The sequence below is a fragment of the Pseudonaja textilis genome, chromosome 2 (assembly GCF_049901715.1).
Source record: "Pseudonaja textilis isolate UNSWEBS1 chromosome 2, rPseTex1.2, whole genome shotgun sequence".
In the NCBI taxonomy this organism is placed as follows: Eukaryota; Metazoa; Chordata; class Lepidosauria; order Squamata; family Elapidae; genus Pseudonaja; species Pseudonaja textilis.
This window is the reverse complement of record NC_141991.1, coordinates 110,049,099-110,062,921: the sequence shown is the minus strand read 5'-3', so window position 1 is coordinate 110,062,921 and position 13,823 is coordinate 110,049,099. Positions and strand designations below refer to the sequence as shown.

The 13,823-nt window shown below is 42.1% G+C and overlaps 1 protein-coding gene across 3 annotated transcripts; it reads right to left on the bottom strand.

Moving 5' to 3' along the window:
• Positions 1–100: 100 nt before the first annotated feature.
• MAFG (MAF bZIP transcription factor G) lies at positions 101–13,571 on the bottom strand. 3 transcript variants are annotated; one of them, XM_026701857.2, is made up of 3 exons: positions 13,447–13,571; positions 6,828–6,889; positions 101–6,747 (listed from the first exon to the last, which is right to left on the bottom strand). In XM_026701857.2, exons 2-3 carry the CDS (start codon positions 6,861–6,863, stop codon positions 6,295–6,297), a joined length of 489 nt encoding a protein of 162 aa, XP_026557642.1. In that variant the 5' UTR covers positions 6,864–6,889; positions 13,447–13,571; the 3' UTR covers positions 101–6,294. The 3 variants fall into 3 exon arrangements, with proteins under 3 accessions (XP_026557642.1, XP_026557643.1, XP_087781039.1); XM_026701858.2 differs by having other exon boundaries at positions 12,639–13,564; XM_087924913.1 differs by lacking the exon at positions 13,447–13,571 and adding an exon at positions 12,518–12,538.
• Between the last annotated feature and the right edge of the window lie 252 nt (positions 13,572–13,823).

The following is a 13,823-nucleotide window of genomic DNA, read 5'->3' as shown; positions in this document are numbered from 1 at the left end:
GATTAGGTACACAATGCATGCAAACAGTTCAAAGTTCTTGTCAGCAACAGAGAACAAGTTTAGCAACCCAAACCTGCTCAGTGATATCATAGGGGCCAGCCTCTTTAAAGATGTTTATTGGTCATATACAAAATAAAGAATGCTTCATATCAACATACACTATATACATAAATAAATTAACAACACCTCCACTGGGGCTGTGGCAACAAATCCCCAACAGTTATCTACAGATTGAAAAAGGACAATAATTTAGCAATAAATACTGATTAATTACTTGGGTTTCGACTGTTGTACAGGAGAGACCCAGAACATGACAGTATGCTTTTACACCCCTAACATATAGAATTCATCTCCAGTTGTATTAGCTTTGGAGACTGAATTTCTTATTATCAAAATGTTCCTCCCCAACCTTTTAAACAAACATTTTAAAGCAGTAGTGAAGTCATTTCCATTAATATTTTTAAGGACTATCTTCAACATTTAGAGAGTGGGGAGGAACAGTCCATCAGTTCAATTAAGTACACCAAGTATAATTTAGTTTCTCCATAATATTCCAGTTTGACAAAGGATGTAATAAATTCAGAGCAAACCGCAGGTGAGGACAAGGACAAGTCGCACTTGAAATGGCACGGGAATCCCAAACACCTTTGCATAGCCAGATAGTGACGTATCTTTATTGGGAATCAGGAGACTATTCACTCAACTGTGCAGTGCCTCTCATTCCTGCAAGTGTCAGCTGCAAGCATCTAGAGCTCACATATACTGTATATCAGACCTGGAAGGGGGAAAAGTCCTCACTACTTGGAAGAACCTCCCTGAAGCTCACAGCTAGACCATTGTGTGATCCTTTTGGTATAGGGAGGAACAATCCTTTGTATGAGCAGTCACAGCTGTTCACCTGTTATATTACAGGAAACAGCAGCAGTGCTATTAAACCAGAAAGGAAGATTCCTGCATGTTAATTATTTTACTAACAAAATACAGTTTGAGATATCAGAAAGAGGTGAAAGGCAAGTTGTCAGAAAGTGCTTCTATCTTCACTGGCACAGAAGACAAGGGGTACCACTGGAACACACTACTAGTCCAAGTGAAAGTAATATATAGATATGCCAGCTCTGCTTACTGCTAGATTATAGTGAAATGCTATCTATCCTACTTCACTGGGATGTGCCAGTGTACAGCAGATGCAAAAACTTGATCAATGACACAAGGAACAACAAATGTTGAATGTCTTCTATGCACAGTACGTCATTCCCTCCTGCTCCTGCATCTATTTCATCCAGGAACATATTCCACAAGGACCTAACATCTGAGTAGCCTATACCCATTGCTAACCATCACATTCCTCAGTTCTTAACCTGCAGTTTTTCTTGCTTTTTTCTGGAAAGAAAAAGTTGTTTCATTATCCAAAATATCACTTTTACATAATTCACCACGACATAAAACAACCCTACCTTTCCCACCCACCCAAAGCCAGCCACATGAGGGCGGAATTCTACTTCACAGAGCTGTTCTGCATCCAGGTAGAAAGCAACACTCCCCACCTGTTGCATCAAGCAAAATGCCCCATTCAAAACAAAACAACAAAACGAAAACACACTTCACAGCAGGAAAACCAAACAGTCACCTATAAAACAAGAACCATCACACTCTGAATGCTATATACCAGAAAACAAATTGAGGGGCAAGAGCTTGAAAGGGGAATCTAGGACAGAAAAAACACTAGGAGACAGACTGAGAGTGAAGGAAGCTGGGAGGTATGAAGGGTTCCCTTGTCTTCTCCCCAACCTCCAGTTGGAAGATTTACCACTGAGTTCTGGAGCCAGATTGTTCAATAAATATCCACTTACTTATAAGAATGTCTTGCGACCCACTCAGATGAAGATACCATCTCGCTGATCTAGCGTGGAAAAGGGCAAAAGGTGCATCTTTAGAGGGAAAGACTGAGTCTTGTGGCACATTAAAGACAAGCAAATATATTATGGCATAGATTTATGTGGACAAGTCAACTTCAATAGATGAAGTATTATCCCAAATTGGCCAATTAATACTATAAATAGGTTGTTTATGGAAAAAAATTACTGTAGGAAGAATAGTCAAAATCTAACAGCAAGAAATATAGATTGCACTTCAAATATATTTAATGTTTTAGTGACCACTAAAAGACTAATGCAGATAATATACCTTGTAATGTTTGTTACCAACTGTGCAGAAAATGGAAACTATAGTATTAATGTATGTGTGCGTGTATACAATTTAATAAAATTATTAGCCTGTACTTTTTTATATTTAAAATGTGTCTAGATAGTTGTATTTATACACATATATCAGAGCCAATTTAATATCATCTCATGGATCTGACGAAGTAAATTCTAATCCACAAAAGATGATGTAATAGTTTTTAAAGTGCCAGAACACTATTAGTTTTGCTACAAAAAAAAAAAAAACCTAGCCACTCTTGCAAAATCCTTGAGGACAGACTTTCTTTATCAGAGGCTTCTCATGGCATCCAGAATCTCCATCGTAAAACAAGCAACCCAGGAAGAAGCATCGAAAGAAATTTATTTAGCCAATTCTAAGGAGTAAAGACTGCCAATCCAGAAATGTCTAGGACAGAGGTGTCAAACTCAAGGGCTGTGGGTCAGATGAGTCATGTGCTGGCCATGCCCATTCCTGGTTTAGCTAAGAGGAAAAAAGCTGTAATATATCACATGATGCCACTGTGACGATGTGAGTTTGACACCCCTGGTCTAGGATGATATAGGATGAACTGAAGGGATCTGAAACTATTCATCTGGCTGAAAACAAATTCCTATTTCAGAAATGCACTCCAACACAGAACTGTATTTTAACAGCATGGAACTATCACCAATGTCTTCACCTTGCTTTCCTTGGGGCAATGTGCAAATATGGCACAGAGAAGCATGCCAAACGATGGAGAGGCAAATTCTTGAATTAAAATAGCAGGCAGCTCAGATATAAGAGTTGTTTCCTCATACATACATCCAGGTGACATAAATGCCTTTCATGCAACTCTCAAAGGAAGCTATGACCAGGAGACCTAAAAGTTCAATCCAGAACCCACCTCTTGTTTATAAATTTGATGGTGAGAAAGTCCCAATTACACATTTTCATTTGCATGTTTGACATGAAAGCATGAACATTGCTTATTTTGATTACAATTGTTTGGTTTTCACAGAATTTGGACTTCTTTGGCAAGGACTAGAAAGTGGAAGGCAACGAATGGAAGAAATTTTCTACAGCTTAGGATGGAGAGAAAGATGCAAGGAGGTAGAGTGATATGGAACACTTAGACATAGGAAATTTCTGGCTCTATTAATTCAGCACAGATCTGCGCTGGTTTCTAAGACTTTCAAATTAGCAGTGATAAAACATATTCCAAGAGGAATTATCAGTTTTTAGTAACCTCAACACAGTTCAGAGCAATTTATTTCACACAGGTATAGTTTTTAAGATCCAAAACCTAAATGACTTAGTAAGACAATATTTAGTAATAACTGTATGCAGCAACCTGTGGATCCATTCCTTTTAAATCTAAAATAAAAAGTAACAACTAATGTGGCAATGGTGATTTCTGGGTAGAATCTGGAGCCAGGGGAAGTGCATGTTCACATTAAAATATGGTTCCTTATTTTTCTCTTTCTCTGAAGTTTGCTGTTCTTAGTGCCTATGTATCCCCCAGCCGTATTTTGCACATATGCCAAGAATAGCACAAAAAACAACAATTAAAAACACCTCCAATCTACTGTGTCAAAAGAGCAGCTGAGATACTGTAAAGAACTAGTGCCCCTCCCTCTATTTCAGGTGAATAGTCTGCAGAGGACCATGGTCTTACAATGAGAAAAAAGGGGGTTCCAGCAGATATGATGAAGACATTTTGAAGGTAAGTCCTCATTAAAAGCCTTTTCCCCTCCAGCATACTCTAGGCAACAAAACTTTGCCAGTTAATAGATATCAGAAATATCATTGCCAAGGAATGGATTCTCAGCTGATTTTTGTGAATAGTTGTTTCTGGACAGGAACTTGCCTTAGAGCTCATTTGAATGTATTAACCCTGCTTTAAAAGTTATTAAAGCTTCTTTTTCTTTCTAACTAGGAGGCCAGCATGTAGTTGAAAGTTTCTGAAAAGCCACAAGAGGTTTTTGAGCCCAGTCTCAGCTGTGGAAATTTCCAGAATTCACTACATGTGTCATTAAAACAGGTTATAGTATCTGTTAACTAGAAAATGGCCAAATATGGTGACCTCGAGTCTTCTGAATAGGCTAGTACTCAATGCTTACCAGATGTCAGTAATTGTGCTCATTCTGATTGCAATTTTCTGGGCAAAAGGTCAATTGCCCACCTAGATACAAACTCACATGGTCCTCTTGGTAACACACCCATCATTCCCTCCCTGTAGGCCAATTACAAGGCAAGCAATAGAGAAATAAAGCAACTTTCTTTGTAATGACTAGCTCTTTCAGAGAAACTAGATTAGGTTTCCCATAAGACTATGTAGCCAGAAGATAAAACAATGAATTTGAACTTCCCTGTGTCATGTTGACCATCACATGCTCTTTAGACCTTGTTGAGTTTCTGGCTTAGATCCTTAAGTAATGCTCAACATGCTAAAACATAGAAGGAAACAGGCAGGAGATAACAAAATCTCTGTAGTATTACCAACAAAAGTATCCTGCCATAATAGTGGATCTTCACAAATGCTACATACAGTCCAACTCTAGAAAACATATTTTGTGGACCCTTTGTATGATATGTTGTAAATTGTTTCATATTCCTACATTAACAGGAGTGATCCCTTCCAACACATTACTGTTGCAATTCTGGATTCAACCTTTAGGAACATCCAGCCCCCATTGTGGCAACTGCAATGGCAATTGCAATACAAGTGACATTACGTAATGCAACACTGTCTGCCAGCTATCATTAAGCAGTTTTGTTAACCTCTTAAAAGAACAGATTCTTTTCAGGCTTCAGATTCAGGTAATTTTTCTCAGGAGACAGAACCTTTGAGAAGGTCTACTGGCCCAAGAAAACCTGCACTCAGCCCTGGGAAAGCTGAACGAACAAATGCTCACAGGACACCCACACAGCAAAGTGGCCACCGGCACCATCACGTCACAGCGCCACAAAAGACCCCAGAGCACAGACAACTAAATACAACAGGAATACAAAAGAAGCAGATGGGGAATTCAAGAATAAGTCACTTTTGGTACAATTGCAAAAAGATATCAAACAGGACTAGCCTCTTTTTTGTTTTTGTTTTTCCTATGTTATTTATAAATTAATGTCTAATAACTCTTTATAAAAACCAACCTCAGAGCCACAAAGACTTAACGAGAAACTTTTAAAATTTGCATTTTCTGTCTCCAAGAATATGACAATCATATATTCTCACCTTCTCAGGCTAAAAGGAGACTGTTAAATAGAAGTGCTTCACCAAATTGTAGATTTGAAACTTAGATCATTTAATAACTCTTTAAATGAATGCTTCTCTTTTAAATAAAGGGTATTTAAACTACATAAACTAGTTGTGTAAACCATCACACTAGAGACACTGGATACTCTCCAAACACAGAAAACAACTAGTGATTTTGGTCTTGTTCAGTGCAACACACATTAGGCGCAAAACTGGCCTGTAGTCACTGCAATGTAACCCACTTCCTCTGGTAGGTAGATACAACAGTGTTCATTCCTGGCTACTTTCCTTCCTCTGCAGCACAGACACCAGGAAATAGCTATTTCCCCACTTCCCTCTCCTTCAGGAAAAGTCCTAAGGAATCCCATCTTCAAACCTCAAACGTGCAACAAGATGGTAATATAAAAATGGTCACACAAACTACGCCCCCCCATACCAAGCAATTTACAAGCAGCAGACTGGACAGCTGACTCAACCCTGGAAGAACAGTATTGAAGTCATCACTGACAGTAGGTCTTCCAACTCTCTATGACCTCTTCCCTCCCCTTTGGGTTATTCCTACCCAAGAATGGATTCCATGCTGCTGAAAATCTCTTTGGCAAGAGTACCGAGGTCCTTCAGCTTCCGTTTTCAGAACACACTAGGTGGACGGTTCTGTTCACAATGGAAAGGTTGTGTTACCATCAGTCACACCACCAACCAGAACAAGCTAAAAACAAAGCAACTGCAGTGACAAGCAGGCCAGCCGTGTGCCTGTGTGGGCTAGGCCATCTGGGAGAGGGTTGTGCTTTGGGGATTCCGGATGAGCTTTGTGCCTAACTGCCCTGCACAGACAAGCCCAGGCAGTGCTCGTTTCACTAAGACCGGGCGTCCGTTTTGGATTTAACTATTGTGATAACGCTGGTGGTGGCAACTTTGCCGGGAACAAGGGGCCCCATGCTGGAAGCAAGTGGACCCCGGGCAGGGGTGACAGGGCTCCGGGCAACGGTCCGGGCGAAGTTCTGCAGTGCCTCGTACTTGGAGCGCAGGGCATCAAGTTCCATTTTCATGCTGGCGTTCTCTGAAGCCAGCTTCTCCACTTCCTGCTGAAGTTCTGCCTTCTGTTTCTCCAACTCTTCCTTCTGTGTTACCCTCTTGACCCGGCAGCTGGCAGCATAGCCTCTGTTCTTCAGGGTCCGCCGGCGTTGCTTGAGTTGGATTATCTCTTCCTTGGATAAGCCCCGCAGATGCTGGTTCAACTCCCGTACAGACATGGTCACCAGCTCTTCATCTGTCAAGCTGGTCCCATTCTCCCCTGGCTCCCGCTTCACCTGCAGAGACCGTAGAAACATGCTTTAGTGGGATTCTGGTTGCATGCATGGCCAGCTAACCCCAAGCCTTGCCTTATTACCTTCAAGGCTTTGTTTCCTTTGTTGGGGGTCGTCATAACACGCAAGCCTTCACAATCAGATTCTGTAAGATAGAAAATGGGTAGATGTTACCAAAGTCAAGTTCTACATCATTCAAAAGCAGCTATATATATCCAGACTAGGCAGGAAAGGAAGCACCAAATACAGGTGTTCGCTACACAGCATGAACCAACAGTGGGATTTACATAAGCTGTTGACAAACTCTGCCCAGTCTCTGCCAACCCCACAGCTTTCTATAAATCTTAAGAGCAAATGCCCACGGAAAGGGAGATTTGGAAGTTTGGGAGGAGCTGGAGTAGGATGAAACCACATTTAAAAATAGCCTGGCAGCCAGGGTCCTGCATGGCTGTGCTGAGCTAGTCATGCTGACTCAGCATATTAGCAGCCTTGCTCACAGTGCACGCCTTATACTAGAGTGCAGCCTAGCAAGAGAGCTGCAGTCTAAGAGAGTTGCCAAGGAATTACCCTTATAGCCTTCTCTTGACGGGGTTCAAAGCAACACTATATCCCCATAGTTGTAAGGGAGAATATTTAAGAATACTCCCTATTTAAAAAAAGATGTAAATTAATTAATCCATTCTGCCTGAATCATTTCTTTATCTAAAAAACAGAAGAGCAAGACTAGAGGATGGAAGGAAAGGACAGACAAGGGAATAATGGGAAACATGCAGAACCTTAGAGAATTACCTGTCTCCAGGTTACTATATATACTATATACTATAACTGAATAGTCATTACTGAACACAAATCTGTTCTTGTGGATCTGATAACCTGTCTTCTTTTGACTAGCTTTTCCCATGCATGTTAATAGAAGAACAGTGGTAGGTACACAAAGTTGGAGGGGAAAACAAATTCATCTGGGTGGGATTCTGACTAGCATACAGAAATTAAATATTTCCATTTATTTCCCTGTCCAGTTGCTTCCTTTCACGTAGCCATTTTACTAACAGGACTAAAAATAACTTGATACAGCATTTTTTTTAGAGATGCACATAAAAACCATCCCCATTCTTATGAAATCACCTATTCACTTACTGCAGGGGTGTCAAACTGGCGACACTTGGGCGGATGCGTCATATGCCCACCCCAGCTCCGCGAATGGGAAAAACATTGCGGAGCATCACATGACAGCAATGTGTCGCGGTGAATTTGACACTCATGATGACTTATATTCATGTTGCATTGTTCTAAATTTCCAGATAATTCATTGTTTAGGAAATAAACTTACTGTTTATTTCAAAAATTCTTCCAAAAGTAGAAAATTTAAAGAAGTTTTAAAATTATGAGAATGAGGCTTCCTCATTTATGCTTTTAACATATATCATATAGGGCTTGGATGGAGGCAACTGAAATTATAATATCAATATTCAGAAGAAATAAAGTTCTCTGAGATAACACAGACATTTGCTAGCAACTTTACATTACCTGAATACACACTGATCTGTATTAATAATTTACATTAATGAAACCACTCCTTAAATTCACAAGAGCTCTTAGACACACATACATAGAAAGAAATCTTGTCACTCACTGTGGCTGTCTTGAGTAAACCAAACCTACCCACCAGTTTCCTAAACAGAGGAAATCAAATACTTCTATTTTGTTCTCAACATTCAACCTGCAACGATGTGTAAGAATAGTTACTTTCTCTTAAAGAAGGCCTCATAGCTCCCCCAAACCATTGAAGCAGATGTTGTAAATTACTTTTACTGCCTTTAATCACTCCTCTGGAACAGCTCAGAAGCCTCAATAATTGCTCCCTACACCCCTAAAAAAAGATGCTTTTTAAGGAAGAAAAAAAAATGGCCAGAGGTATCTCAAGCATAGAAAAGTCACCATGCATAAGGATTTGTATGTTTATCTTTCACTCGTGTGCCTCCACACATGGCTGCACCTGGCTAACCATATCTGTGCTCATAGCTATGCAGGGTCTGGGCTCATGTGGGAGACCATCACAGCAGTTCTGGGGCTAGACACCAAGCCAAAAGACATCTCAGGCAATAATAAACCACCTCCATAGCAAAACTGCATGGATGAGGATTACCTTTTACTCGCCCAAGCATATCATCAGTATTTACATAATGCCTCTTCCACACCGACTAGGTTCTTGTTTGCTGAATGTATAAAACATCAGTTCACATTTATAGCAAAGAATCAAGACAAGCTAGTGTCAGCAAAAGCAAAAAATGGTCCCCCAGCAGCACCCCAGAAGGGATGGCTTCAGCGCTTTCCAAGATCACTAATAAGCCAGCCAAACAACTCAGATACTCCTACAGCACTGAAAATTGCTGACAAGTCAAATTCTTGTGCCCCAAAGACATGGCTAAAGTCCCTGATTACAGCTCTAATATAGCGGACCACAACTGTCTTAATGGGACCCCATTGCCTTATTTTTGCTTCTGCAGCTAAGAAACTTATTAATTGTACAGTAAGGCACGTACTGTACAGCTTACTGTGCTTTACCGTCAAAATGTTTTAGACCCACAATTTGGGAATCAGTACCTCAAGTATGTGGGTAACATAGACAGTAACCAGTAGCCATGTTTTCCGGTTAGAAAAAAATTACAAGAGGAATAATGTTTCCATTACTGTAATACTGCTTGAAATATTGTTTAAGTAAACACTGGGGCAGACACAACTATCGCATATGCACTAATTTTGTTTATTTATTTTTTTAATTTTCCAGCTTTGTTTAAAAGCCACATGCAGCCATAGGAACCAGGAACAAAACTGTAAACAAAGCAAGGGGAAGTCATCTATTCATTGTCAAGTCTAGCCTACACTTCTTTCCTATGTAAGTTTTATCTAGACATGTTAGTGTCAAGTATCATTACTAACACTCATGTGAGAGGAATATGAACACAGGCAACATAACAAAACTGCATAACCAAAAATGGGTTTGGTATCATACTGTAAATCCAGTACAGATCAGAACCTTAAGAATCACTATGCTAGCATTAGTGACAATCAATAAAAAATCCCAAGGCAATGTTGCCTAGTAGGAAAGTATACACAAGATTAACTGCCTGGATAATTTAGTGAGGCTCTTCATAGGGAAAGTACTGCACTTTGGTAGATATCAGGATTAATACTTAGGAAAACAATTAACATGTGGGAAATGAGAAGATTGCACAGAAGGACTGAAAATTGACTGGAGCTGATCTTCACTGTTAAAAGTGATTGGCATAGATTGCTGTGTAGCAAAGATGAAATATTTGGTTCAGCAGCTCTGAGAGTCAAACACAAAAAATTTTTTCATTTGTCCTAAACTTCTAAAGATTAAGAATCTTTTAATACAAGGAGTATAACATTAGTTATCAATATCAATATCATATAGATTCAATCATAGAAAGATTCATTTCCATTCATTATTCATAAAAAAAAGAAAAACAGCAAGGAAAGTGATGATTACGTGGAAAAAAAACCTATGAAAATTTTCACATTCTGCATTATCCCTGAATTAGGATATATATATATATATACACAAGGTCTTTTTACAGCCTTACACAGAAGCTGCACTTGTGAATAACTTGCAAGGAGGACAGCCAGAGAGAATTGGCATCCAGACAAACTTGGTCTAACTCCCTAGACTGCTTGCTGATTTCTCAGCTTTTTGACAGCTTCCCGAAGAAAGATCACACTGAAAAGTGCCAAGTGCGACGGCTGTAAAGGAAAAAAAGTGCAACCTCAACACATTTTGCCAGAAGTCCAAAAGGCCTGCACTCAGCACAAGTGCCGCCAACTCTTTGCTTACAACAGAGCTGACAGCAGAGTGCATGATTCAACACAGGCCCCATTCTCAACATTCCTGGTTCAGTGCGCTATGCCATCAAATGAGTGTAAACACAATGACATCACCCATTCCAGCAGTAAAGGCAGCACTATCACAGAAAGGAAAAAAAACTTTTAAGAGATGAAAAAGAAAACAGGCGACAGGGAAGAATCAGAAGCTGGAGGGTATACCCATGTAGGAGGTTTTTCCACATGCGTAGTGTAAAAAGAAATGTTGACACTATCTTGTTCTCATCTACACATATATGGCTCTGCTGTTCATACATTTACAGAAACCTGTCTACAAATAACTTCCCAATTAGCTTCCTAAACTTACATTGACATTTTAGGTAGTGCTCCTTAAACTGGGCAAAAGAATGTAGAAGAAAATGCTTGTCCTTTAAAATATCCAGAAAAATGCCACCACTAGGGAATTCAAATCAACACAACTTGCCTCAGGCAAAGTCTCCCAAATGTACCTAATGTTTCAACTTGCTTTCTACCACTGTACCTCTTACTCAGCAGAATGGAAATCAAATTCTACTTTTCCTACATACGTATCTAGAAGACTGTCAGCCTCATACCATTCCTATAATTGAAACTCATTTTTATATCAAAAACAAAGCTCCCTGCATACTTCTGTTTCTGAATAAATCAGAGTTTGATTTCTGTGAGCCACAAGTCACACAAGGAATTGCAATTCTGTAAATAGTCAATGCTCATTGAGTTAGTCAAATAATTTCAGCACTTATGTCTTCTGGCCTATTTATCTCCAATTTGAGATAATGAAGAAATAGTGAGAGGCATTTCAATTTTAAAATTATGTCCACCTAATTATCTTTGTTCTATATCATATATGACTGGCTTATAATATCCTAACTATTCATTTTTCTCAAAATAGATGTATCAGAAAAAAATTAATTTTATTTTAGAATCACAAGAAAAAAAAATCTGGGTTGAAAAGATATCAGACTAAAATGGCTAGCACTTTTACCTGCAGTACATTTATGGATAATTAGTATGCCTTCACTGTTCAAATTTATTTATATTCCCATTAATATCTAAGCATTATCAGACTGACAGAGGACAAACTGCCCTCTGTAGGTGAGAATGGAAGAGCTCCACTGTGAGAATTTCCCAGAAGGGACTCAACAGAGAACCGATGCACTTGTTGCACATCTGTGCTTTGGTATACAAATGAGCCACCCAGAGCTGCATTTCTATGCCCTTTGCATTTATGCAAAACAATATGCCAAGATTTGTTTTCCAGAGCTCTTAAAAACATTGCCTTAGAGACAATATGAACTACAACAGAAGGAGCGTTCCCATAAAGCTATGGTTTTCGGGACCTGCAATATTACTATTCAAAACAAGAGAGCTGGTATCTGTCTGCACAGAGTATAAGGACACCCCAACAGCTCTCTCATTCATTCCCGAAAGGATTCCCAATGGCTCCATAAACCATTTTTCCCAAGTTCATATTCACACTCTCTCCTATCTTCTTGTTCACTACGAACGCACACAGCACTACAGTAATGCTAAGGATCAGCAACTGTCACAAGGACTTATAGACAAATAGCTGAAAGGAAGGGGATCTGAGGTCAAGTCCGACTACCCCACAAAATGATGAATCAGCAGATTATCTGTTTGGGTTCCCCTTTTTTCTTTTGCCGCTTAGCCCCCATTCCTTGTGTGTGTGTGTGCAGCATATACTTATGGGTGACCTCATGTTGATGAGTCAGCAGTGTCTGGACTCTGCACATGAAGGCTGCTCCAGGAGATACAACAGGGTAATTCAGTCCACCCCATCCCTCCACTCTGTGAAACAACCACCCCCCCAGCCCGCCGCTCCTCAGCCCCACCCCAAAAACATTCGGCCCTTTCCTCCGTTCCCAGACACCTGATGAGTCAGCACGGCAAGCCCTTTTCACACTCGCAGACATGGCTGCACGTCCTCGGAGACACACATACACACACACACACACAGAGAGAGACTTTCGGTGTGCGGGGAAACAGCTTACCTCCCTCCCCGGCTACTTTCCCAGATGGTGAGAGCGCACTCAACGCTTAGGTCGTCCAAGAACAAGCGGGGAAGGGCCCCGACTTCTTCTTCTTCTTCTTCTTCTTTTTCTTTTTCTTCCCACCCCACCTCCGGAGAAGGAAAACTCAAACCATCACGGCGACCCCGGAAAAGAGAGAAGAGCCGGGCAGCGACGGCATTTCCCTCTCCCGCGACCTGCCGCCGCGGGCAACAAGGACGGCCACCCACGCCGCAGAGAGACCCCCCCTCCAGAAGGAAACGGGCAGGGAGCGGGAGGGCGAGGGAAACCCACCCACCTGTCAGCCGCGGAAAAAAGGAAAGCGGCGAGCGGAGGGAAAGACGAAGCGCGGCGGGTGAAATAAGCTCCCCGCCAGGCTCACCTCGCCCTCTCAGCCTCGCCACCCTGACACGCGCACCCTCCGCCGAGCCCGCCAGAACATTCCCGGGTGGGAACAGCCGCGGGGGAGAAAGAGAGAGCCGCGATCGCGCTCCCGGCAGCCCGAGTCCAGAGCAGGAGGCGCTTTTTTCCAAAAATAAACACCGCGGGAAGGAATGCCAACTCCAGAAGCCGATCGTCCGGGAAAGGAGCAGTCTTCCCGAATGGAACCCTAACACCCCTCACAACACACACACACACACACGCATCAATTCCCTTCTCCTCCTCCTCCCTTTCCTTTCTTTCTTCCTCCCGCTCTTGCTGGGGAGGGGGGGTCACTAGCCTTCCTCCCCACCCCCCCACCCTTCCAAGGGGGACCCGAGGCCCTGGGCAACCCCGTGCAAGCTCTCACCCTCCGCTCGGTGCCTCCGGAGGGGGGGGGGTCCGGGGCGGGGAGGGGGGAGGCCGCCACGCACACAGGGACTGAGGAGCCCGGGGTCCGCCGCTACCGCCGCTCACGGACGCGTCACGTGATGTTTGGGTCACGTGCCTCCATTCATGAAGCCGTTTCGGTGCAGCCGCCCCGAGCATTAAAGGGGGAGGCGCCCCCAAAAAAGGTTCCCTCCGCCCGGCTCTTCTCTTTCCCAACCCCCCGCCCACCCCTCAGAACAATAACAGCAGGCGGGAGCGCGGCTGGGAAGCTTGGTGGGAAAAACAAGTGGCTCACGTGCCAGGAGGGTGCGCGCACTCGGCCGCCCGCGCCCGCGCGCGCGCGCGGTGTTGGGGCGG

Coding starts and splice junctions, on each gene's coding strand:
- MAFG (XM_026701857.2), bottom strand. CDS start 6,863: ATGACGACCCCCAACAAAGGAAACAAAGCCTTGAAG. Junction 6,748..6,827: donor AAGGAAACAAAGCCTTGAAG/GTAATAAGGCAA, acceptor CGGTCTCTGCAG/GTGAAGCGGGAGCCAGGGGA.